Consider the following 26,803-nt stretch of genomic DNA (forward strand, 5'->3'; position numbering starts at 1 on the left):
GAAACACTAACTATTGGGAAACATCAACTGTACACTTACAGAACACTATAGTGATACTGGGTAGGGCCTCCCTTTGCTCTCAGTACAGCTTTAATTCTTCATGGAATGGATTCCACAAGATGTTGGAAACATTGCTTTGGGATTCTGGTCCATGTTGATGTGATTGTGTCACGCAGTTCCTGCAGATTTTTCAGGTGCACTTTCATGCTGCGAATCTCCCGTTCTGCCACGTCCCAAAGGTGTTTCAAAGGTGATTCCGATTCAGTGACTGGGAGGGGTACTGAAGAATACTGGACTCATTGTTATATTCATGAAGCCAGTCTAAGAGAAATTTTGCTTTGTGGCATGGTGCATTATCATGCTGAAAGTAGCCATTAGAGTCAGCAACAATACACAAATAGGCTGTGGCATTCAAGCGATGATTGTTTGATATTAACGGGCCCAAAGTACTGTATGCCAAGAAAACATTCCCTACATCATTACACCACCTCCACCAGCCTGGACTGTTGACACAAGGCAGGTTGGGTCCATGGAGTCATGCTGTTGCCGGAAAATTCTGACCCAAACATCTGTGTGCCTCAGCAGAAATCGAGATCAGACCAGTCTGCGTTTTTCAAATCTTCAACTTCCAGTTTTGTTGAGCCTGTGCCCACTGCAGCCTCAGCTTCCTGTTCTTGGCTGGCAAAAATGGAACCTAACGTAGTCTTCTCCTGTTGTAGCCCATCCGCCTCAAGGTTCGACATGTTGTGCATTCTGAGATGCTTTCCTGCTCATCAGAATTGTACAGAGTGGATATATGAGTTACTGTAGCCTTCCTGTCCGCTTGCACCAGTCTGGCCATTCTCCATTGACCTCTCATCAACAGGGTGATTCGGTCTGCATAACTGCCGAAGCTTTTTTCTTTATCGCACCATTCTGAGTAAATTCTAGAGACTCTTGTGCATGAAAATCCCAGGAGATCAGCAGTTATAGAAACACTCAAACCAAACCGTCTGGCACAAACAATCATGCCATAGTCAAAATCACTGAGATCACAGTTTTCCCCATTCTGATGGTAGATGTGAACATTACTCGAATCTGCTGGCCCTGTATCTACATGATTTTATTCATTGCTAACATTTTTTCTTTTTCCAATGCACTCATTCAGTCTAGGAGGGTAAGTTTACATTTATGGTTTTGTATATACAGTGGTACAAAACAGTGGAAATTAGACCACTAGAAGTTACTGCATGTATTTGCTACAAATCTGTGTTTGTCATCTAGTGTCTTCATTGTCTATGTTAGATTGAATTGTTTCTAATATTACTATATTTCGAAAGTAGTTTAGTGCCTTTTGGTGCAGTAATCAAGTTGTGCAAGTTTGGTGCAAGTTACACTACGTGGCTCCTTTTTAAGTCTCTGTCTTTTGGCCACATCGGTAGTGAAGGACACTGTATTTCTTTAAAATAGGAATCCAAATAAATAATGAGGCGCTACTGACTTGCATGTAGAGAGAGTGAGAAGGTGCCTGCTTAACCCGTGTGTGTGTGTGTGTGTGTGTGTGTGCTGTAGGACTCTTTATGTAAACAGACAGTGTACAGCATGCACCAACTTCAAGGCAACAAGCAATATGGAACAGAGAAATCAGGCTACCTCTATAAGAAGAGTGATGGGTAAATAAATGCGACTATTTCCAGATTGATTCATATCTGTTTGATGTTTGTGTTTTAGAGTTACTCTTTCTGGATATATTTCTGCACATCTGAATGTATCTTTTACCATTTATTTTCAAGCACTTACACTTACAGTTGCCTCCAAAACTATTGGAACGGCAAGGCCAATTAATTTGTTTGTGCTATACACCAAAGACATTTGGGCTTGAGATCATGAGATGGATATGAGAGTTTAGAATTTCAGCTTTTATTTCCTGGTATTTATATTTAGATGTGTTAAACAAAATAAAACATAAAACCTTTTCTATCAGACGGCCCCATTTTTAGCCGAGCAAAAGTATAGTACAGTTTTAGTCACTGAAAACTGTTGATATTTTTAGCCATAAGATTATTATTTAATATAATTTCAGTCAATCTATTCTAGCCAGTGGTGGGAGGGGGGGGGATGTAAATATGTGTAAAGATAAATTAAACATATAAATATAAATACCTCTATAATATATAATAACATTACAGTTCTTTCCGGTCTCCTCCACTCAATATGTTTTCTTGAGTATCAAGACAGGAACGTTCATGAATTACACCATTCATTCATCCTTATCTTCCATATCAGGACCCTTTGACCTAGCTCCTAACCCCTAGCTTTTTTTTACCAGGTGGTCCAAAGTAATTTAATATAGTTTTTTTTTCATCCTGCCCATCTGACTTGCTCTCTCCCCTTCAAACTCTTCTCTCTTTTTCTTGCCTTTTTTTTTTGTGACTATCTACAAAAATAAGAGTGAGGGCTTGTGTCAGTGGAATAAAAAAAATTAAAGTGGTACAGTAAAAACCCATAGTGGCTTGAGAATCTGCATCAATGACAGCTAAACACTTTATAAACATTACATATTTCTCTATGTAACTACTGACAGCCAAGTTTTCCTTGGCTGACCAATTTGGTGTCTGTTGCTTAGTACACCAGAGGTTTCTTTCTTTTTCAGGACCTTACAAATTGTTGTATTGGCTATGCCCAAGGTTTGTGCAATGCCTCTAATTGATTCTCCCTCTTTTCTCAGCTCAAAATGGCTTGCTTTTCTCCCATAGACAGCACTCTCATCTTCATGTTGGCTTATCCTTTTTAACATCAAATACACAAGTCACAGGTGAAAGTGAAGGCTACAACCAAGAGTAGATGTTCTAAACAATAAATCTAACAGGACACACCTGGGTAACAGGTAACACCTGTCAATCACATGTTCCGATATTTTTGCTTGCCTATAAGGGTGGTCTGATACAAAATGTACTATGTCCTATGTTGTTTAACACATCTACAAATAAATACCAGGAAATAAGCGCTGAACTCTCTTCTCATATTCATCTTTTAATCTCAAAGCCAAATGTCTTCAGTCTACACAAAAAATCCCCAAATGAATGGGCCTTGCTGTTCCAATAGTTTTGAGGGGACTGTATTTAGTGGCACTATATTGCAATAGGAAATAGCTTTTTAAAATAAATAAATAAATAAATAAATCTGAATTGATAGAGAAATCAAAAACTTTTTTTTGGTCTTTTATGGCCACTGTATTAAGATTAGTGGGTTGGGATCCGTGTGGTGTGTGTTGTATTCATATCCCTGCCTGCTACAGGTTGAGAAAGATGTGGCAGAAAAGGAAGTGCAGCGTGCAGAACTGCTATCTCACCATCGCTCACGGAACTGTAAGCAGAACCACTTAAATTTAGTATTAAACAGCTTAAACAGCAACTTAAACAGCAGTGGTGTATATTACACATATTACACATCAAACAATTACCTACCAACTACTTGTGTTCATGGACAACAAATACAGCTTGAAGGCATTTTCACTTTAACAAGTGTGTCATATTGTGCCCTCTCTAAGCCAAATAAACCACCAGCCAAACTGAACCTCCTGACCTGCCAGGTCAAACCCAGTCTGGAGGACAAGAAATGTTTTGACCTCATCTCTCGTAAGTAATGATTAGAAAGCACTCTCTCCTACCAGTGCTATGATTTAATCCACTGAATTGTGTAACCTTTCGTGGCAGGATTAGATGCAGTGGATTATCACTAATGATAATCAAGCAGCTGTGCTTTCATGCATGCTGCTGTACTTACAGAGCAACATTAGTCATATTGTCTCTTATAGCACGGGCTGTTATTACCCCCTGTGTAAAATTATTATATTATATACAAGCAGTCAAAACAAAAGCTATTATTTCTAACCCGCTATGTAATTGTCTAATTGAATATTTTTAAGTCAGATGGAGTCTCTCCTCTCTCAGTAGAGCTTGAAAAACCATGATTGGGTCTTTTTTTAGTGATTACAAGTTGTGTACACTCCCAATTTAGTGTTAATAGTGTTACCTGTTTCCTTATCTAAAACGTGTTAGCTGTCAGTGTTTAACAAGTGCACCATGGTTCTGTTTCATGTGTTCATGTTTGTCTTTGTTGCAGATAACCGCACTTATCACTTTCTCACAGAGGATGAGCCTGACTGTGTAGCGTAAGTCATACTTCCAGGAATGGAAATGCATTGTTTTTGGATTCTATAAGGCTCAGAGCACATCTCAGAGCAGATATGTCTGTTGTAGTCCCGTTTTGACTTGGGCCAAGAAAATATTCATCATAAAGAGCATTGAAATTGTAAGCATAATCTTTATTTTGTATGGCAACCGACATACAAAGCAGAACATGTAAATACAATACATGCGAGTGATAGTCAAAATCGCTTATAGATATTTGTAGAGCTAGACTAAACTAAAAGATGGCGAATAAACACTGGCAAGATTTATTTAAACTCTACAAGACTAGGCATATAATCCAGTTATTCTTTTAAAGCTTTGTTTTCAGTAACTACAGTGAGACTCAGAGTGGCACAGTAATGAGAGGCAGGAATGTACTGTAAGTCTGAACTCATAGATGGGTTCTGGGAGTTTAACGGTTTAAGATGACGCAATGTTTGTGTTTAAATCCCAGCAAAGTATTAGGGTTTAGCAGTTTTGGGGTTTTCTGCACAGCGCACACACACACACACACACACACACACACACACACTTTGACACTTTAAATATAGTTGCGTTAAATGAGATCCATGTACTGTACTGTGATTAAAGCATTTCTGTGATTGCATTTTATTAATGCCAGAGGTACAGAATAGCAAAAAAGAGTGCTGATAGCCATACAACTGGAGAAGGCTATTAGAATTGAACATAATAGGAATATTGTTCCAGCACTTAAACAGAATGATGCAATAAGTGCTGTAATAATGCACAGTAATGCACATAATGGCTGCACCTAACAGAAAATAGAAACACTAATAGGATCAATGGTTCTCCCTTAGCTAGATTTAGTGGCCCCTTATAATCTGTTAAACGGCAACATTAGATGTTAGTTGTTTAGCCACTTGGTTAGGTTTGGAATCTGTTGAACCTTGTCGGACCCTTTTTTTTAATGCAAATATATAAATTCTACTAAGATCTTGTGAAATGTTTTAATAGATTAACTTCCGTAATACACATCTTTATTCTTCTTAAGTATCTTAAGTATCTTATCTTATTTATATGTATATATTGTTCAGGTGGATTTCAGTTCTGACCAACAGTAAGCAGGAGGCACTGAATGTGGCTCTGGATGAGCACAAAGAAAGTGGAGAAAGCAGCGTGGAGGATCTGACCCGGGCAATCACCGAGGACATCCTCCGCATGCCGGGTAACCACATCTGCTGCGACTGCGGTGCTCCAGGTGCTAACCCTATACATCATTTTTACGGCAGTCTGTCTCTTTATCTCTGTTGATGATTTTTAAAAGCACTATATATAAACGTAAAAATGCAAGCAGCTTTACAGAAATCTGGAAGTAGATTTAGATTCCAAATGAGCAAGCCAGACATGACAGATGATATGACGAAGAAGCCTTAAGAGGAACCAGACTCAAAAGGGAACCCTTCCGCTTCTGAGTCACGCCACATAGTGGCAGTTTGATTATTACAGTGTAAAATTGTTCAGAGAAAAGGCAAACAGGTGTGCATAATTTGAAATGATATGGAACGATCATAGTATGGTCAAATTGTGAGTAGGATTCCTGAGATGGGTACAGGACATCTTTATGATTACAGCAACATTTTTTAGAAGTCTACAGGATCCAGATAACATTATCAGTTAGAAAAAGGAAAACATATATTATTAAATTGTTTATGAGCGGTTTACCCAGGTCGACTTTTGACAGCTGCTAGAGGCCATGAGGTGTTTATGCAATAGTAACGTCATCTTTTCTAGCTCCATAGTTATACAGCATGAACAAAACGTAACACAAAAATTGCTGGAAATTTTAAAGGAATTTACTGGCAACCTGGGTTGCCAGTTAAGTATTGTAAACTTCACAGTAAACAACCATATCTAGAGTGTGCTTACTTCCTGGCAAGCCAGGGTGTGCTAGGTTGCCAGTAAAGTATTGTAAAACTTTACTGTAAAGAAAAATATAACATTTACAGTAAAGTACAGTAATATTGTACATGTATAAAATGCATCTTGCTGTGGCCCGTACACCTTACTAAGATACTGTTTCTATTTTTTTCCTTTAATTTGTCACTCATCAGTGGAGATGTCTTATACCATTACGTTTCCAGCTGAAATGACAGATCAGTAAATGGTGGAGCCAAATAATTTGGGGGATGAGCCACAGCTCAAAACATGGTCCTGAATTGTAAGAAGTCAGAGTATATGTTTTAGTCCTTTTTAGTTACAGACTAGACTCTAGCACTTGGAAGAACACAGCATGAATTTTTTGGGTCTTTCAAGTTATGAATCCTTACAGATTCTCCATGTGTGTATATATATATATATATATTAATCATTATGCCTTCAAGTTATTTGCACATTTCATTTCTTTGATAAGAGAGCGAAAACATACATTTTAAATGTAAAATGTATGTCCAAACTTTGACTGTTGTGGAGAAGTTGGAGGTCTGGTTTAAGATCCATGTAACTCATTTCCTTTGATAATATTGTGGCCAAGAATTCAGTGATTTGGTGCTGTCACTTGTTTGCCCTGTCACTGTGACTATGCTAAAGCAATCTGTTGCCTTGAAGAACCCTACTCTGCAGGTGGAAAAGATGGCTTTCCTCTCTTCCCTGTGGATCTTCTCGTTTAAAAGTGTTCAGCTCCCCTGTAACGTTGCATGAGCAGCATTTTGAAAAGATGCAGTAGATGCCTTCATCCGTCCAGATTAGTGGCTGAAGGAGACAAATAATTTGACAGTACAAAATACTTGGGCTTCTACATGCTTGATTATCTTACTGGAGATCTTTTCTTGAGGAGACAGTGAAAAAAAATCCTGTAAGCAATATAAAATTCTGATTAGGCCATGTCTTAAGGTTGGGAGTGCACTGCTTATAGGCTGTATAGCGAGAAACTGCACGACAGAAAAAGGCCATCAAAATACTGACAAGGTTTTAGGGTATCCTTTTACATCTTCAGTCACTGTGCAAGCAGTGCACTGTATCAGTGATCTTACATCAGCCTAACCGTCCTCTCCACAACCTGCTCTCATCTACAGACCAGGTTAACTTCTGCAGAAATACAACCAGCTGTCAGTCTTACATACATGAACAAATACACTAAGAGCATCCACCATTTCAGGCAGCATGAGAGTTTTTAATATTTTATCAATATATATCAGATGTTGTTGCTACTACAGTGCTGTGAAAAAGTATTTGATTTCTTCTGTTTTTGTGTATATCTCATACAAAATAGTTTTAGATCTTCAAACTAAATACAACATAAAACCAAGGCAATCCGAGTAAACACACAATACAGTTTTTATTTATTTATTTTTATTTAATTTTTTATTGAAGCAAAAAATGTTATCCAACACCTATCACCCATGTGAAAAACTAATTCCCATTTAAACTTAAAATCTGGTTGTTCCACCTTTAGCAGCAATAACTGCAACCAAACGCTTCCGATAACTGGAGATCAGTCTTTCACTTACTTCTAGGACTAGGACTTACTCCTACGCTTTGGATCATTGTCTTGCTGCAGAATCCAGTCACGCTTGAGTTTCAAATTACGGACTGAAGACCGAACATACTCCTTTAGGATTTTCTGGTTTTCTGGAATTCATGTTTCCCTCAATTATTGCCAGGCCCAGGCCCTGAAGCAGTAAAGCATCCCCACACCATCACACTTCCTCCACCATGCTTGACTGTAGGTATGATGTTCCTTTTGAGGAGTTCTGTGTTTGGTTACACCAGCTGTAACGGGACCCCTGTCTTCCAAACAGTTCCACATTTGACTCATCAATCCACAGAACATTCTCCCAAAAGGTTTGAGGATCATCAAGGTGTGTTTTGGTGAAATTCAGACGAGTCTTAATGTTCTTCTGGGTTAGCAGTGGTTTTCACTTCGCCACTCTTCCATGGAGCCGTTTTCCCCCAGTGTCTTTCTGATAGTGGAGTCATGAACAGTGACCTTTATTGATGCAAGAGAGGCCTGTAGGTCCTTTGATGTTGTCCTTGGCTCTTTTGTGACTTCCTGGATGAGTAGTCGCTGTGCTCTTGGAGGAACTTTGGAAGGTCGGCCACTTCTGGGAAGGTTCACTACTGTGCAGAGCTTTGTATCCCTTCCCAGACTGATGTATTTCAATCACCTTCTTCCTCATCATTTCTTTCAACTTTGGCATGGTGTGTTATACATATTATCAAAGTATATTCTGAATTATACCACAGAGCTGTTGAATTCTTGATTCTGATTGGCTGACACATTCCGAGGTGTGCAATTATTTTTCAGTAAATGCACAGCTAAAGTAGTTCGAGTCAGGTCTTGACCGCATTACAGTTCACTCTGCCAAGTTTACTGAAATAACAGAAAAGTTAGTCTACTGTCCGCCATGGCACATAGATCTAAGAACAAAGAAAATCACAAAAAATTGAGATTTTCCAGAAGTCATTCAGTAATAATTGACGACAGGCCGTTGAATTATTAGAAAAATATTGCACACGTGAGGTGGTAAAGCTGCCCGAGGCAAAGCGGAGGCTTGTGCCATTGACATGCAGTTATTAGAGAGAGAGAGAGAGAGAGAGAGAGAGAGAGCGCATGTGTTAACCGGTGAACAAATATCAATATTTATTTATTTATTTGTTCTATTTTTATATGATCAGCATGAAATGAAAGAAAAAAATCTGCAAACTCTCTCTTCTCTCTCTCTCTCTCTCGCTCTCTCGCTCTCTCGCATAGCATATAAATGACTCGAGCCTCCGTTACTAATTCTAAAATGATGTTTTGGAATTAGCAACAGGGCTTGTAATGGGATGCATAATAAATTAGTTCCACACACAAAAGCGTTTTAAGGACAAAAACCTGACAAATGACTTGAAATAAAACATCTAAACAAGGTGTCTTGCGGTGTGTTAACTGTGGTATAAGCTCACTGACTCCGGCCCATCATCAATTATTCCTTTCTTAACTGTTTTAGATTGAATTGTCTGTTTATTTTATTTCCACTTATACATTCTGCATTATTCAATCACCGGATTACAAGTCACAGTGTTTTCTTAAGAAAATATTAATGAAGATACCACACTACCCTGACTCATGTTGATTTTTCTCTATTCTAGTGGTTCAATCACCAACCTACTGCATCTTAGTTTAGTAAAAAAAAACCCATGTGGTTATTTAAAAAAAACTAATTAAGTCAAACAAATAAGGAGATGGCCTTTTTTCCCATGAAATGAACTTTGCCCAATTTAGAAATTCAATTTAGCTTAATGAAATGTCCTCATTGAATTTCAGTCGGAATCTTTGCTCTGGAAATACTGTAGGTCTTTTATCCCTTGAGCCCTACATTAACACCTCAAAATCTGTGCGGAAGTTGCAGACAGACTATCCCATCATAAAACCAGTGATGGCTGGTCATAATGTTGAATGGAAGGGCAAAAACAATTCTACTACCTATCAGTAACTCGCTCTTACTCTTTTGAAACTGTATAGGCATCAGCATAAAACAGATATGCATACACACAGGAACACAATCATTTTGTAGTTTATTTTATCTTAGCTATTGACTGAGAGCACTAAATATTCTCAAAATGTTGTATCGTTTTCAGACCCTACATGGATCTCTACAAACCTGGGCATCCTGACATGCATTGAATGCTCAGGGATCCATCGGGAGATGGGCGTCCATTACTCTCGCATCCAGTCCCTCTCTCTGGATAAACTCGGCACTTCTGAACTCTTGGTCAGGTTCTTTACCAACCATGGACATAAACTTTGCAAACAATCAGAAAGTTAACTTTCTCATGTTCTAACAGATTTGTAGATTGTCCTGCTTTATCTGTCTCTTTCTCTGTGTCTCTGTTCAGCTGGCGAGGAATGTAGGGAACTTAGGGTTTAATGAAATTGTGGAGGCCAGTCTCCCCAGTCCATCTCTGAAACCTTCTGCAGAGAGTGATATGTAAGTAAGAACTGGTCTGTTTCAGCTGTTTGAGTCTTGCTTGCTGGCTCCGCTTCCATCATTAACCTGACCCTCTCTGTTGAAACTACAGCCCCCTCTGAAAGTATTGGAACGGCAATTTTGGAAGGCCATTTTTTTTTTTTTAATTATACACTGAAGACATCATCAAAAGATGAAAATGAGACAATAGATCGGAATTTCTGCTTTCGTTTATTTACATCTATATGTGTTCGAGAAATGTGTCCGAAAATACTTTTGGAGGGGACTGTACATGTGTATCATAAGTTGCCTTTTAAGGGAAAAGGGTTGAGATGAGCAGCCATATTAGGGATGGTGACGGAGCTTTCCTCTTATAACGATCTTGTCCAGGGTTGGGAGGGTTACTTTAAAAATGTATTCCATTACAGATACAAATTACTTCATAAAAAATTAATGAGTAACGTAATCCAAGTATCACAATATGAAAGTCATGTAATCTGATTACGTTTGGATTACTTCAAGGTCACATATGTAAATAAAGTTAAGAGAAAAGCAATATGATCTAAAATACTTTTATTTAGAGCTTATTTTAGAGCTTAAAATCATGTTCAATGTTTGGATTCGTTTAATTAAATGAATGAATAAATAAAAGATCAGCGTCCCTGATGCGGGTAACGTTACATCACAAAAGCTTGGGCGACCATATTCTGGTTTTCCAAAAAGAGGCCACATTTTTTTTTCTTTTAATGTCCATGGAATAAAATAAAATATCAGATGCCACGAGTGTACCTTCTGCTATCATTTACACAGATGAATGGCCATGTAATACGAAGCAATGGGATAACATGAATTAAAAATGACCTATATTAGGGCTGCACGATTATGGCCAAAACGATAATCATGATCATTTCTGATCAATACTGAGATCACGATTATTGATTGATTTTATGGACGACGTATTTTTATTGCACTTTCACATTTAAATAAACAGACCGCTGCTTCCACCTCCATGTCGTGCTACATTCCTGCTCATGTACAAATCTTTACATCAGATTAGACCGGTCCTTAAAGTGCATCATCTCGTAGAAGCAAAACATAAATAAAATTGTACCCAGAATATAGGATAAGTAAAATAATAACACCATCAACCAAATGAAAATATACATGAAATATAACGATATTCAACCAAATGAAAACAGTTCAGGCGAATGCAGGAAAGTCAGTAACAGTGTTTACAGGAGGAGAGACGCAGACAGATCACCCTGTTGTAAGTGTAGGAAGCGCTTGGTTTGCTCTGCAGCAGAGTTTTCTATGAGCGGAGGATGAACTTTAAACGTCGCAGTCGATCATGTTCATGTAATCTGGGCAGTCAAAATCGTAATTTTTTTTTTGACATATTTGTAACGGATTACAGTTAGCAGTTTTTTTGTATCCTGATTCCGTAATGCTGTTACATGTATTCCATTACTCCCAAAGCCTGATCTTGTCACATGTAAATAAGACAGAATTTTTTTCATGATACACAAAAATGTGTGTGTGTAGGTCGATACGTAAAGAGTTCATCCTGGCTAAGTATGTGGAGAGTCAGTTTGCTCAGCGAAGTGGCGGTTCCCCTGACACCCTGCGGCGGCGATTACAGGAGGCCGTACATGCTCGAGACATCTTCAGCCTTCTGCAGCTGTACGCAGAAAAACTCGACCTCAGCCTGCCTGTGCCCAGCCCGCTGCAGGTACACATACACATAGGTTCAATTTTGAGTCTGGCTTTTGAACATGTTTTCACGCAGACAAGTTAAAAAACTAAAACTGCTTGTTGGGGGGAAGGGGTTTAAAAAATATTCACCTTTATTTGCATTATTTGTTTTGTTTTGGGGGGAAAAACCCATTAACGGCCATAAGCACTTTCCCTCCAAACTAATTAAATAGCCTTGAGAACATTTACAAAACTAGAAGAACATTTAGTGTAAATTGTTGTCCTTTTTAGTTCAAGACTAGACTCTAGCACTTGGAAGAACCCAGCATGATCTTATTAGGTCTTTGAAATGATGCATCCTTACAGAGGATTTGACTGTTTTAACTTTGAGGTCTGGTTTAAGAGCCATATAACTCATTTCTTTTGATAACATTCAGTGACCCAGAATTCAGTGACGGGGTGCTGTCACTTGGCACAGCTGTCTTCAGTAAGTCACTGTGACTATGCCAAAGCAATCTGTTGCTGGGAATCCAAAAGAAAATAACTGGAACCTGCTCTCCAGGTGGAAAAGATGGCTTTCCTCTCTTCCCTGCGGATCTTCTCATTTAAAAGTGTTCAGCTCCCCTGTAACATTGCATGAGCAGCATTTCGAAATGATGCAGTAGATGCCTTCATCCATCCAGATTAGTGGCTGTCACGTGATAGGGGAGATTCAGCTAGTGGGTGGAAACAAATGAAAAGATACAATATTATTTCGGTGTAAATGAGCAACTAGCACCTATATAGAGGTGATTTTGAGAGTCAAGGGTAAAATTGATTCTGTCTCTCCTCCTTTGAGGAAAAACGGGAGACTGCACTGCATCTGGCCGTCGTTTTGGCTGACCGGACCTCACTGCACATGTTGGACTTCCTGGTACACAACTGGTGAGACTGTGGTTATGCATTGCTATACTTTGACATTTAGATCTGATATCGCTCAGTGTAGCTCAGGCATGACTATATCCCCCAGACTGTATCCCACCCTTTGTCTGTAAAGTATGTCTCATTTCATATTCTACTGAGCAATACACAATGCCACTACAGCCCTTTGCGGAAAGCATTCTTTTGTAAAAAAAAATCATGTTGAGGAGCGTGAAGTCAGTGATTTAAAAATCAAAATCTGGATATTTCAGCAGTTTCGTGAATGCCCTTGTTGAACTGTCTGAAGCTGTAGCTTTAGTTTTAAGGGAAATGAGAAATAGAGAGAGCAAGAGACAGACAAGGGGAAAGAAATGAACCGTGAGAGATATACAAAAGCACAAGCCAATGGCAAAACATAAGAATTAGCACCATGAGAAAATGTTGTTGGACATAAGAGTTTCATCGCCTGTGTCATTTCTTTCAGTAATAATCTAGATGCGCAGACTGTGAGGGGAAACACTGCACTGCACTACTGCTGTCTGCACAATAAAACGGAGTGTCTGAAGCTCCTGCTGAAGGCCAAAGCCAACATACATATCAGTAAGAAAATCTACCTTCCTCCCTGTGTCCTTTCACTAACAAGTTATTTCATCGTTTATTTCATTCAATAACAAATGTAATGCAATTTCCTAATTGGAGGGGGAAAAAATTATTGCTGAATTGTGGGGTTTTTTTGGTGGTAATTTTCTCAAAGAATCTGGCTGATGATAAGAATAAGGCTGTAAATGGTGGTGAGGGGCTGATGGAAACTGTTCTGCTCTTATAGAAAATGAAAATGGTGAGACAGCCCTGGATATCGCTCGAAGACTGAAGTACTCTCACTGTGAAGAGCTGGTACACAGCATTTCAATTCTTTTGATTACAGTTTGGGTCACGGTTCACATTTCTTCACAACCAGATTGGCTTTTATTCAACTGTTGAGCGAAGTCTAATGTTGTGTTCTCAAATGCAAAAGGGCTGCACTAAGGCTGGCTGACCCAACACAAATTGTAATGGTACATCCATAAATAAAAACCTTGTTTAATTATTATGCAAATGGGTTAACTTCTGAGTTTATTGTTCAGATCCAGCAGGCTCAGAATAACCAGTTCAACATGCACGTTCACGTTGAGTACGAGTGGAGACTGCGGCAAGATGACTGGTATGAAAGTGATGATGACCTGGAGGATAAGGTCAGCCTCTATGTAATCAGAAAAAGTATGTTAGTTGAAAATAGGCTTGGAGTCATAGCAGTTGTGCAGGATAATTATATGCCCTGTTTCCAGCAATGACAGACAAAAAAATGTTTCTTACACCTTTAAACATAATGATAGACCCAAAAAAACAAACCCTTTAAACATCTATTTGACTGTTTTATGAAATTACAAACATTCTTGAATATTATGAAAAGTATGAAAATACTTCTGGATAGAAAATTTTCTTCAAAATGATTGTCTACATTGTTAACATTTACTGTGATGCTGAGTATTGAAGAGATTCACCTCTGTGTGCAGTCAGGTCCTGTGAAAAAAGATCGCTTCGTCCGTCCACTCAGTGTGTACCACAGCAGCAGTTCTCATAATCGAGGAGGAGGAGGAACAGGAGGAGGAGGAGGAGTCTTCAGCGCAGGCCGCAGGCTGCCTCCGTCACGAAATGAGAACAAGCGGGAAATGTATGCTATTCCCAGCCCACCGTCACGTAGCTTGGAGAGTCCTCCACCTCCTCCACCATCTTCACCAGCACCTCCACTGCCCCCAAGAGTGAGAGGTCAGATACAATTCCTGACTCATCCTCTGTTTGTCAGTCACCTGACACTAGGTCACAATGTGTACACACCCTCCCTGCTGAACTACATATTCCTTTATTTTAAAAAAAGGGGGCAGCAGGTCTGTTCCAGTCGGGGGCAGAGTTAACCTCAGGACCAGACAAAAGGAGAAATAGCCAGATGCACTGCAATCAGTTTTTTTCTGAATCTTTTGAAATGATGGGATTATTAAAAGTCTAGAAACATTTTTAAAACGGCAGACTGCAACAGTAACGCATTGTTAGAGATTTAAAGTAGTGTTTTTTTCCTTTTGTGGGTGACAATGTATAGAAATCATGAAGAAATCACAAGATTAAAATATTTATTACAGTGTTCAAGGCAGAAGGGGAAAAGGTTTTATCACTCAGTATGCCTTACAGCAGTTAAAATACTGTTATATCATAGATGTGGCAACATTCTACGTACGTAGTGAAAACGTGGACACAGTTACACCTCAACCCACCTGCACCTCCCGACACATAAGTAGTAATAATCTTCAGCCTGCTAAATGTAAGAGTTAAGAAGATGTGGTGTTTTACATCTAATAAGCACAGGGACAGTGGCTTAAAAATGGATTAAAAAATGTAGATCCTTTTTTAGAGGCTTTTACTTTTTTCCTTGGTAATAAATTGTATTGATTTTGAAAATGACAACAGACATACAAAACACAAAAACTCAGCAATACTTTGAGAAAGACACTCATGTTATGAATGCAATTACAACATGTTCTACTACTTAATAATTAATATATGGCAGCGGTCACCAACCTGTGGAGCCCGTACACGACGTGCGGGTAAAAAACAATATATCGTGGCCACGAATTAAGAATTCATTCCCACGACTTATTAATACGTGAGCATGTATTAATCAGTCAGTAAATCACGGCTAGATTTTATTCATTTGTTCCCTCGCTCTAGGTAAATCGTAGCCATGTTTTACCAATTTGTGCTCTTAATTTCATAAATCCATCATCCCTTTACTGCGTAGTGATAAAAGACATCTATAGCTGCTGTTATTGACAGAGACAATTTGATTTAGTTTTATTTTGAGTTGGGAATGAGTTATAGAGACATTCTCAAAAGCCTTGTATTGTATTGAATCTTTTTAAGTGAGAGGCACTTACATTGAATATTGAGAGCCAGGGGGCTTTATGGTGATTTAGGGGCTGGGCTCAAGTGTTGGCTCTGGCGAGCCTGGGAGTTAACGGGGACAAGCACAGAGAGAATGATCCTTATGTCTTCTTTTCTGATACGTATACCTTGTCGCAAACAATTTGTATACATCCACCAATATCCGTAATCTTTTCCAGAGCCTTGCAGCTGATCAACAGTGAAGTCAATACCAGCCCCCCAAGTCACCATAACGCCCCCGGCTCTCAATATGCGATGTAGGCGCAAATTGGTCAAACGTGCTAAGGATTGACCTAAAACGAGGAAAAGAGTTAGTAAAACGTGCTCACGTATTAATAAGTCATGGGAATGAATTCTTAATGTGTGGCCACGATATAGTGTGTTTTTTTTTTTACCTGCATGTAATGTACGGGGCTCTGTACCAACCCTCTTCCTTGAGATCTACCTTCCAACCAATGATTACATGGTCAGGTGGGCACAATTATGGTTGGAGCTAAAGTCTTCAGGATGGTAGATCTACAGATCTACAGAAATATAATAACTAGATCATATGTGATATGGGGGTACTGCTTGGAAAATTAAACACAGCTTCATGTGTAAAGAGATTGCAAAAAGAAGAGGAAAGAGTATTACATTCTATTCTTTTCAAATTATTTTTTTAACTTCTTGAATCCAGAATAAAATCGATAACATTTATGAACAACTTTCCCCTCATCCCTCAACTGAGAGTCAGCTTACCTGCTCCCCGCTTCCTCATCTTAGTCCTTTTCATTGTTTCACCCCAATTGATCCATCAGACATAAGAGATCTTTTTGCTAAATCCAGCACCTCCACTTGCTCTCTTGACCCTGTTCCTACTCCACTTCTCAAGGCATGTTTACTCACTCTCTCAGCTCCTATTTCTAATATCATAAACACTTCTCTGGTCACAGGTTCTGTTCCCATCTTCCTTAAAACAGCCACAGTTACTCCCATCCTCAAAAAAACCCTCTTTGGACCCAGAAGTCTTCAACTACAGACCCATTTCCAACCTTGCATTTTTATCTAAGCTCCTGGAAAAAGTTGTCGCATCACAACTTCAATCTCATCTATCCAGTAATAGTCTATATGAAACTTTTCAATCTGGCACAGTACACAAACTGCCCTCCTCAGGGTAGTTAATGATCTACTTCGTTCAGCTGACTCTGCTTCCATTAGCATTCTTGTACTTCTGGACCTTACCGCCACTTTTGATACTGTTGATCACATCATACTGCTCCTCCCGTCTTCGGTCTCAATTAGACATTTGTGATACAGCTTTTGCCTGGTTTACATCATATCTCACCAATAGGCAAAATTTCATCTATATTCGCAAATTCAAATCTTGCACTCTTACTGTCTGTCAGGGCGTTCCCCAAGGTTCCATTCTAGGTCCACTCTTATTTATTATCTATATGCTTCCAGCTCCATTATTCGTCATCACAGGTGACACCCACATCTATCTCAGCTCTCAATTTACTCCCTGTTCCTTAATAAACTGCCTTGGTGATATTAAACACTGGAGGTCAGCTAACTTTTTCTACAAAATAAACCGCACAAAGAACGAAATCCTCATCACTGGAACAAAGGCTGCTCTAAGTAAGGTTAATGATCTCTGTCTGACCATTGATGGCACTGGCTTATTTCCATCTGACACTCTTCGCAACCTTGGCATTATCATGGACTCATCACTGAACTTCAGTTGTCATATTTCATCTGTAACCAAAACTGCCTTCTTTCACCTCCGTAATATTGCTCGCCTCTGTTCTTCCCTTAGCTTTTGTGCTGCTGAAACCCTGGCCCATGCTTCCATTACCTCACGTTTAGATTACTGCAATTCTCTGTTCATTGGTCTTTCATCACTTTCCCTAAATAAGCTACAGTACATGCAAAACTCAGCCGCCCAGCTACCGACTCACATCACCCCAGTTCTGTACCATTGGCACTGGCTTCCCAAATCTTCCCACATTCACTTTAAAGTCCTAATTTTAACATATAAAGCACTGCTATACTGCTCTTGCTCCTGTCTATCTTTCTGAACTTCTCCATCCCTACCTCCCGCCTCGCTGTCTCCGTTCCTCTGGTACTGGTCTTCTCTCTGTTCCTCACACATCCATGTCTTCTATGGGTGACCATTCTTTTAGTGCTGCGGCTCCCGAGCTCTGGAACGCCTTGCCTCAATATCTCCGTGAATGTTCAACTCTATCATTGTTTAAATCTAAACTTAAGATGCACCTATTCACTCTACATTATCACACTGCCAGCTCTCAGTAGGTCCCTGTTCTACTCTGTTATATGTCTACGTTTGTATGTGTATGTATTTGTGTTTATGTATGTAGATGTGTATGCATGTGTGTGTGTATATATATATATATATATATATATATAATGTATGTTATCTATGTATGTTTATGGGTATTTGTGTGTATACATTTATCTACACGCATGGATGTTTGCGTTTATGTGTATAAACTTATATATGTGTGGATATACTGTGTAAAGCGACCTTGGGTCTGAGAAAGGCGCTATATAAAATAAACTTATTATTATTATTATTACATAATTGATATATTTCTGTAAGATTCCCAAGAAGGACTTCATAATTATCTAAGGGAATGTATGACATTTGTTAGAGTATTGTAGAAATGTACTAGTAGAAATTCATTTTGCTGAATCAGAGGTACTGTCCTAATTAGTTTCTCATCTCTGGTCTCCTCCCATCTCTTCTCCTCTGTTTCAGCACCGAACATCCCTCCTCCTCCCCCTCCTGTGAGTCCGCCAGATGGCTGGAGCGAGGTCAGTTTCAGTGCAAAGAGAACTCCTCCTCCTCCTCTAGTGATCCGACATAAGCGGACCTACTCTGAGCCCTCGCCTCAGGTGCCTCACAGCCCCCGTGGAGACTGCAGCCCTGCAAACGCTGGTATGGATACTTCCTTCCTCTTTTCCCAGAACTATACACACAAGTCTCAGAGAGAAGTTCCTACTTATTTTAATCTCTTTGGATTTTTTTGGGTAGATAACAGAGTGCCTGCAAGTCCTCGCAGCTTTAGTGTTCAAGATTCGGCTTTTCAGAAGTGCGGGTAAGTTCCTTCACCTGTAGATGCAGTAAAGAGCACCCCCTGCTGGTATGATGTATAAAACTGTGTGTTGTGTATGGATTATTTATTATTATCAAGTTCTTAGGCCATATTCACAAAAAAAATCTAACAGAAATATCAAATTATTTTAGTACTAACATGCTTTGTGCTACTGATAAAACTAGTCTTCAAATTAAGAATTGCACAATCGTTAAATCACCCTGTTAGGGGCAGCTTTTAGCCTTAATGTGTTTGTGATTATCAGCCCAATCCCATACAAAAAAATTATTACATATAGTTAATAAAAAATTTATTACATATATCCAGTGAAATCACATCCTCTCTACCTCTTCTTATATAATGTACTGTGTTGGTAACTTAAACTGAAGTGGATAAGAATTTAATAAATGAGAATACTGTTATTGAAATTAAAATTATTTCAGCTCAGGGTCTCCAAAGTACACTGCACCAGTGACGACCCTCAACGCACTGTCTGAGCTGCCAGAACGAAGTAAGCCCTTATTCACCTCTCCACCTCTGTGTGGGTTTTTCTACAGTCTCTTTATCACTGTTATGTGTTTCAGTGGGGGACACGATGGCTTAGAGGTTAGCACGTTTGCATGAAACACATGCGTTGAAGGCTGATTGGCATTTCCGAGTTGTCGGTAGTATGAGAATGGGTATGTGAATGTGTGTGCGATTGTGCTCTGCGATGGGCACCCATCAAGGGTGTCCCCCGCCTTGTGCCCCGAGTTCCCTGGGATAGGCTCCAAGCTCTCCCACGACCCTGTATAGGATAAGCGGTACAGAAAATAGATGGATGTGTTTCAGTTACCCTGACGTTGTTGTTAGAAGCATTATACTGTATCCAGGGTGTTTGAGTGAAAAATAAGTCTGTTACGACAAAATGTATTATTTATGTAAACACCACTTACAGGGATGTTAGTATATATGGAATTTTGTTTAATAAAAAATGTTTTGAATAGAAAGGAAAAACAAATTAGAAAAAACAACTTAGTATTAAATATACACAAAAATACTGTTCAACTCTTTAGTCTCAAGCAGCATTAAGCAAAAAATATATGTGTCCTTCATCACTGATTTATATACAAACTATTACTGATGCCTTCTCACGTTCTCAATCCTCTGTCATTTAGCCCATGACCTGGTAATCCAGTCTTTAACGGTGTATCAGTTTGCAAATGCATTCAGAGAAACCAAGAAGTAATACTGATTTAAAGCAAAGATATCAAGTTTAGAAAATACTTTTCTGTCAATTCCACTATCAAAACAAAATGACAAACTGTGTTTATAATAAACTGCTCACTACTGATACAGATTCGATCTTGTGGGTTACAGTAACATAATCATAGGCATATGAATACCAGAAACAGAATGAAATCTTAGTGAAAGTGTCAGTGTGACATCTCACAATGACGTGTGGTACAACCCCAATTCCGAAAAAGTTGGGACAGTATGGAAAATGCTAATTTAGGATTAATAGCGATGTGAGAAGTTGAAATAAGAAGGTGATGTGAAACAGGTGAGGCAATCGTCTAATCATAGTGTATAAGACTCCAAAACAGGCCTAGTGCTTCAGGAGCAAGGACGGGTCGAGGATCGCCAATCTGCCAACGGATGAGTCAGAGAATAATCCAACACTTTGAGAAGAACATTCCTCAAAGACAAATCGGTAGGATTTTGTACATTTCACCTTCTACAGCGCACAATATAATTAAAAGATTCAAGGAATCCGGTCAAATCTCGGTGCGTAAAGGGCAAAGCCGAAAACCACTTCTGAATGCACATGATCTCTGATCCCTCAGACGTCACTGTCTTAAAAACCGTCACGAGTCTGTAATGGAGATCCTGACATGGGCTCGGGAATACTTTGGTAAACCTTTGACAGTCGACACCATTCGCTGCTGCATCCACAGATGCAGGTTAAGGCTTTACTATGCAAAACAGAAGCCGTACATCAACACTGTCCAGAAGCTCCGCCCACTTCTCTGGGCTCGGTCTCATCTGAGATGGACAGTAACACAGTGGAATCGTGTTTTGTGGTCCGATGAGTCAATATTTCAAATAGTGTTTGGACAAAACAGCCGTCGTGTTCTCCGGGCCAAAGAAGAAAAGGACCATCCAAGCTGTTATCAGCGTCAGGTCCAAAAGCCAGCGTCTGTCATGGTATGGGGTGTGTCAGTGCACATGGTATGGGTAACTTGCACATCGTGAAGACACCATTCATGCAGAAAGATATATACACATTTTGGAGCAACATATGCCTCCATCCAGAGCAGAACAACACCAAACCCACATTCTGCCCGGATTACAAGTGCATGGATGTGTAAGCAGAGTATGCGGGTGCTAGTGTGGCCTGCTGCAGTCCTGACCTGTCTCAGATTGAGAATGTGTGGCACATTATTACAAAGACATTGTACAGTTGCGCAACTGATGAAATGTATAATGGATGAATGGAGGAAAAATTCCACTTTCTAAACTTAACCAACTGGTGTCTTCACTCAGCGTCCAAACGCTTAATAAGTGTTATTAAAAGAAAAGGTGATGTTACACAGCGGTAAACAGTCGACTGTCCCAACTTTTTTGCAGTCATCAGATTTGAAATGAGTGTATATTTTCAAAAATAAATTAAATTCACAAAGTAAAACATCGAATAATGTGTTAATAATGTGTTTTCAGTATAGTACAGGGTGAACTGAATTTTCAAATGACTTTTTGTTTGTTTTTTGGAATTTTCCATACTGTCCCACCTTTTTTGGAATTAGGGTTGTATAAATTTTTTCAAGTGTTAAAACATGTCTTCACTGTGTTTTTTTCCCCCAAATGTAATTTGTATGGTGGTGGAGTAGCCGGTTAGGATCAGACTGGTGAATAATAAACATTGTGGCTATACAAGGAACAACATGAATCACCGTTACGTTAGTTTCGGTGTTCACTTTTATATTATTAGCTATTTTATTTTAAGTTAAGTCTAAATACAGTTCTAAATTAAGTCTAAAAGTTATAGTTTATTGTAAATGGTGACTTTGAAGTAATCTATTTTTGTGACCTTGTCACCTTTTGTGAACTTGCCCCACACATTCCTGTTTTGCTACGGGGGATTTTGCACTCAGTCAAAAGGAAGGAAATCATGTTTGTGTTTCTTTGTGCAGGCTTTCCAGCAGATGTTAAAAGCCACACTTCCCACTTCCTGTATTCAACTGTGCAGAGCCGCAGCAGCTCGGGGAGACAGGGTCCAGCTCTCTCCCCCACCTCCCCTCGCTCTCTGAGCCTGGACTCTAACGGCAGCTCCTCATCCTCATGCCTTAGAGCCCCACACCCACTGCCCAGACGAACAATGGTGAGCTCATCGTGTGTCTGTAGTTCACACCCTTTAGTGCACAACTTCTTTAACAACATGCTCACTTACTGTTGGCTAGATCATGGAAAGGGAAGTCAGCTGTGTTACAGTCTACATAATGTGCTAGGGCTGCGCTCTCTGTTTTACTCAGATGAAGTCGAAGCTGAGACGGGTGAAAGCCATGTATGACTGTGTGGCTGATCACCATGATGAGCTTACCTTCAGTGAAGGAGAGGTACTGGTGGTTCTAGCAGAAGAAGACACTGATTGGTGGGTAAGTAGTAAAGTACTGACTTTTTGTCACTAAACACACACGTTCACACTTGCTCCCCATGAGGCCTACTTCCCAGTTTTCTTGAGAACATATACAATTAAATTTAATTTAATAAACTTAAATAAAATAAAATAATAAATAAACTGTAAAAAAATAAATAAAAGAGTCTTGAAGTACCATTTTTGTCAACCCCAAAAAGGAACAATGTGTTCCTACTCAGAGGGTGTGACCACACAGCATATTTTTATATTTATGTAACACCTTTACAAACCACGTGTCTGACGCCCTTGTAGAAACTGAAATGTGGCCAATATTTTTCACTGTTGATCTGCTACTCAAACGGTCTGAACATGTCTGAGTGCTGACCAGCTCTGGAGAGCAAACAGCATTTTTAATCACTTTCTAATTATAATTACCATTCAAATTGTTGGATTTTACACTTTGTTATTCCCCTTTTTTTTAAAATTTTTTTTGGGCGAAAGTTTGAACTGATTCTAACAATATTCTTATTTAAAGATAGTCAAACGCATTAATACATTTTATTTCACATTAATGCAGTGGTTCTCAAACTGGGGGCTGGGGGCCATCAGATGGCACCAGGGGGCCACATAGAAATTCTAGAACATAAATAAATTTAAAAAAACAGTTATTAGCCAATAGTTACAACTAACCAATAGCCAATCTTATTACAACTTTCAAGGTTCTAAAGCTTGTGGCCTACAATGTATGCCATATCGTATGCACAAACGTCGTCTTCGTTCACTAAAGAACAGATCGGTCCAGATCACTCTCTCTCTCTCTGCCCATGTTTTATTCTTACTCAGGTGTCCAAGAGTCTCCAGTGGGTTTAAATAACACCCGGCAGATGCAGCTCTGCTGAACACAATAAACCCATGACCAAATAGATTTCAGGATATACAGTCATGTGAAAAAATAAGTACACCCCATGGAAATTGTTGGCTTTTTTTTGTTGACATATTTCCAAGCAAACATTTGATCATCTTTGAAACAGTGCCTATTAATGAAGCTGATATACGTGAACAAAACCACAAGGAAAAATTGCTTTTTCAATCATTTATTCAACAGAAATATCAATAGATGTGATATTATTCTGTGGAAAAAGTAAGTACATATCAACATGTCAAATCTGGGCTTTGACTAGGCCATTCCATAACCCTCTATTAGTGTGCTTAGAATCATTATTCTGTTGAAAGGTCCACTTTCAGTTCAACTTCAACTTTTGGACACATGGCCTCACATTATCTTCAAGCACTCTTTGATATGATGCAGAATTAATAGTTGAATCAATGAATGCAAGCTGTCCATCGAAGTAACCCCAAACCATAACATTTACATCACCGTGCTTCACAGTTGGTATGAGGTGCTTCTCCTGAAAAGCTGTCTTTGGTCTGCGCCAAACATGTCTGCTGTTACTGTGGCCAGACAACTCTATCTTTGATTCGTCTGTTCAGAGCTCATTATTCCAAAAGGCCTGGTTTTTGTCTGTATGCTCATTGGCCACCTGTATTCTTGCAAAGGCTTTTTCCTGGCACGCCTCCCATGCAGGTCAAATCTGTGCAGTCTCTTTCTGATTGTAGAAGCGTGCACTTTGACACCAACAGTTGCAAGACTTACTAGTAAATCATAGGCATCCACAACCTTTTTTCTGAAGGCCTTACAGAACTCTTTAGATCTTGGCATAATGACATCACACACCTCCAGAGCAAAGGGAACACCAGACAATAGATATGAGAGGGGTATAAATAAGACCTGTTCCACCTGCACTCCCTAATCAGTTTTAATCACTGGCACCCGATCTTGACCACCTGATTCTAATTTTATGGATTTGAAGGTGTGATAAATATAGGGGTGTACTTACTTTTTCATGTGAAAAATTACTTTTCATCTGTTTTTTGTTAATTTCAATTGTGAAAATTACTACAAAAATGTCAATTTTATGTTTCATTTGATAGAGAGCATTACTTTTATTAATAGGCACTGTTTCAAAGAGGATCAAATGTTTGCTTGTCCAAATATGTAAAAAAATAAAATAAAATTCCATGGGGTGTACGTATTTTTTCACATGACTGTAGGTAGCTCTCTAGAGGGAAGAAAAAATGGGGAGACGGAGTATAAAGTTCTGTGGCAAAGAATCTCATGAAACTAACTTGTGGTTTTTGAATGCGTTGTGCAGCCTGCAGTCTTTTTGTTCCAGAGGTTTATTTTCTTAAGACACATTTAATTGCCTTTGCTTGAACTATGAACTATTGAACTATGCAGTCTTTATCTGAATGTCTTACTGACGCCTCTGAACATCAACAATCTTTCATTCCAGCATGGATACATTGAGGGTCAGCCAAACAAGACTGGACTGTTTCCTGCATCATTTGTCTCCATATTATCTGAATGACACTGGGCAAAGGAGATCAAGACAAAGGTAGAAACACTTGAAGACTCCCAAGCAAGCAGGGCTTAACAGCCCTCATGATTATGAATAATCATGAATAACACAATATGTAGCACAATTTTTGTTCCTGGGTAGTAAGTGTTATGTTCCAGTTGTTTATGCCTCGAAAGTATAGAAAATGGCTATTAATCAAACTTTGCTTTTGTGACCAGGACATTGGTATTTTGAAATGTACCTAGTTTCATTGCGAAAACAGGAGAATTTGCATCTTTTCATTCACATCAAATCAGAAAAAAACCAACATGAATCAAAATGAACATGTATTTATACAATGTATAAACAAAAGTGACCACAAAAGATTTTGAAGTGAGTCGTTTTTCAAGATTTTTGCAATTATATTGTAAATCAGTTTCATGAAACAGTCCCCAAATGTAGTCTCCCATGACGTTCTTGTTATATTGCCCTTGGTAGTGGTGTTCAGTAAAGTAAAAAGTTGTATATTCAGTATATCCTGCTGGAAGCACTCACCTTGCTCCTCAGAGTACGCTCCCTTGTATTTATCATCTCCTTGAATTTATCAAGATGCGCATCAAGGATATGGACTTTTAGAGACATACTGCAGCCCCAAACCACTGCGAAAAAGCTATTTTAAGCTACTTTCTCCTTGCTAGTGATCTTCTTTGGGAATTCCCTGCACTCTGGGATCTTCTTTATCTGTGGTTCACCAAAGACAATGGCTTTGACTTTTGCCTCAGCTTAGGAAAGAAGTCTTGAAAGTACTTGAAGGCTCCTAACTCCCTATCTAGAGCTGTGACAAATTGTTTTATAAGGCTCAACCTTCCAGAGGTCTACCAATGGCTCCCACTTGACATAGTTCCTCCCCACAGTGAACTCGGTCCTGTGTGGATAGTCCCGCCTTTGGTAATGTGCCTTGGTACCTTTGCTGTCCCAAATACAACTATAGCAAGGAAAGTAGATAAAACATCCTTGGAGACCCGTCTGGAATGCCACCATTTTGAAGTCTCCGATGACCTCCCAGCCATATCAACATACTTCAAGGCCTGTCTTGACACTGTTGTAATCCTCTTTGAAGTACACCGAGTGAGCCAGGGGAAGTGATGGGTTCTTGTTCCTGTTATGGAGCAGCACTGCTTTGAGACTCCTGGATGAGCCGTCAATGAAGAGGCATTACTCGTTCAGGCTATAGGCGATTCCAATTGCCTCGAACCGACTAGCCACACTGTGGCAGAAGCAGAACCCATCTTGACAAGTGAAGAAGATGTGCAAAGCTTGTTGACGGTTCCTGGGACCTGCGACTTGCACATGTTCATCCAACAAGTTCCACTGTTTGAGCCTAGATGTTAAAATTTTGGCATTGGTGAGACCAAGATCTCTGATCAAGTCATTGAGTGTTTTTTTGGTTGGGGTAGTATGGGTTTCTCTCCTCTACCTCTGAAATTGCAATCTGGATCTACAAGGTCTTCCATGCTCTCTGACTTGCTGCTCACTTCTGAAGATGGCTGTTTAATTCTTGCCACTCTGACATTTGGAAGGGTCCACCATGCAGAAATAACAGTTGCTTGAGTGATCAGTAAATAAATTTATTTCACCCATGACTTGTGTAAGAGATTCTCGCAACTTTTTTCTTAAATTATATATTTTTTTCAATAAATTGTAACAAATTGTCCATCTTACCTTTTAGAGTTTTTATTTTTTTAAATTTTTTTTAAGTGCTTGCAGGTGAAATGAGGTGATCCCAAACAGGCATGCCGAAATATGCCTTGTAGGCCTCACAGATCTTAGCAGATGCTTCCACAGAGTACTTTTTCACTCTTGTCTTGATAAATTTGCCGCAGACAGAGCAAAATGCATCTGCTTGATGCATACGGCCTCTTGATGCCATCTAGGAAGAACGTTGAAATGTTTCCGTTCAGGCACCTAGAGCTAAACTAAACTTCCATCCCCATTTTCTGTACCGGGTCAAGCGATCAACATGGACTGGGCAGGCAAAAGCAAGTCG

The 26,803-nt window shown here is 39.3% G+C and overlaps 1 protein-coding gene across 2 annotated transcripts in view; it reads left to right on the forward strand.

Moving 5' to 3' along the window:
• unm_sa1614 (un-named sa1614) overlaps nt 1-26,803 on the forward strand; it is a 49,603-nt gene that overhangs the window by 20,645 nt on the left and 2,155 nt on the right. For both annotated transcript variants that reach the window (XR_008388869.1, XM_053652889.1), the window contains exons 10-28: nt 1,552-1,652; nt 3,278-3,347; nt 3,530-3,617; nt 4,105-4,153; nt 5,228-5,391; nt 9,753-9,886; nt 10,011-10,102; nt 11,624-11,810; nt 12,612-12,697; nt 13,158-13,273; nt 13,500-13,567; nt 13,798-13,905; nt 14,227-14,479; nt 18,405-18,584; nt 18,681-18,744; nt 19,185-19,252; nt 21,915-22,102; nt 22,254-22,376; nt 24,712-24,813. Coding sequence is in view for 1 of the 2 variants with exons in the window: in XM_053652889.1 (XP_053508864.1) it covers nt 1,552-1,652; nt 3,278-3,347; nt 3,530-3,617; nt 4,105-4,153; nt 5,228-5,391; nt 9,753-9,886; nt 10,011-10,102; nt 11,624-11,810; nt 12,612-12,697; nt 13,158-13,273; nt 13,500-13,567; nt 13,798-13,905; nt 14,227-14,479; nt 18,405-18,584; nt 18,681-18,744; nt 19,185-19,252; nt 21,915-22,102; nt 22,254-22,376; nt 24,712-24,786 (2,214 nt within the window). In the remaining variant the exon portion in view is untranslated. The remainder of the gene's footprint in view (nt 1-1,551; nt 1,653-3,277; nt 3,348-3,529; nt 3,618-4,104; nt 4,154-5,227; nt 5,392-9,752; nt 9,887-10,010; nt 10,103-11,623; nt 11,811-12,611; nt 12,698-13,157; nt 13,274-13,499; nt 13,568-13,797; nt 13,906-14,226; nt 14,480-18,404; nt 18,585-18,680; nt 18,745-19,184; nt 19,253-21,914; nt 22,103-22,253; nt 22,377-24,711; nt 24,814-26,803) is intronic.

The sequence above is a fragment of the Ictalurus furcatus genome, chromosome 21 (assembly GCF_023375685.1).
Source record: "Ictalurus furcatus strain D&B chromosome 21, Billie_1.0, whole genome shotgun sequence".
NCBI classification, from domain to species: Eukaryota; Metazoa; Chordata; class Actinopteri; order Siluriformes; family Ictaluridae; genus Ictalurus; species Ictalurus furcatus.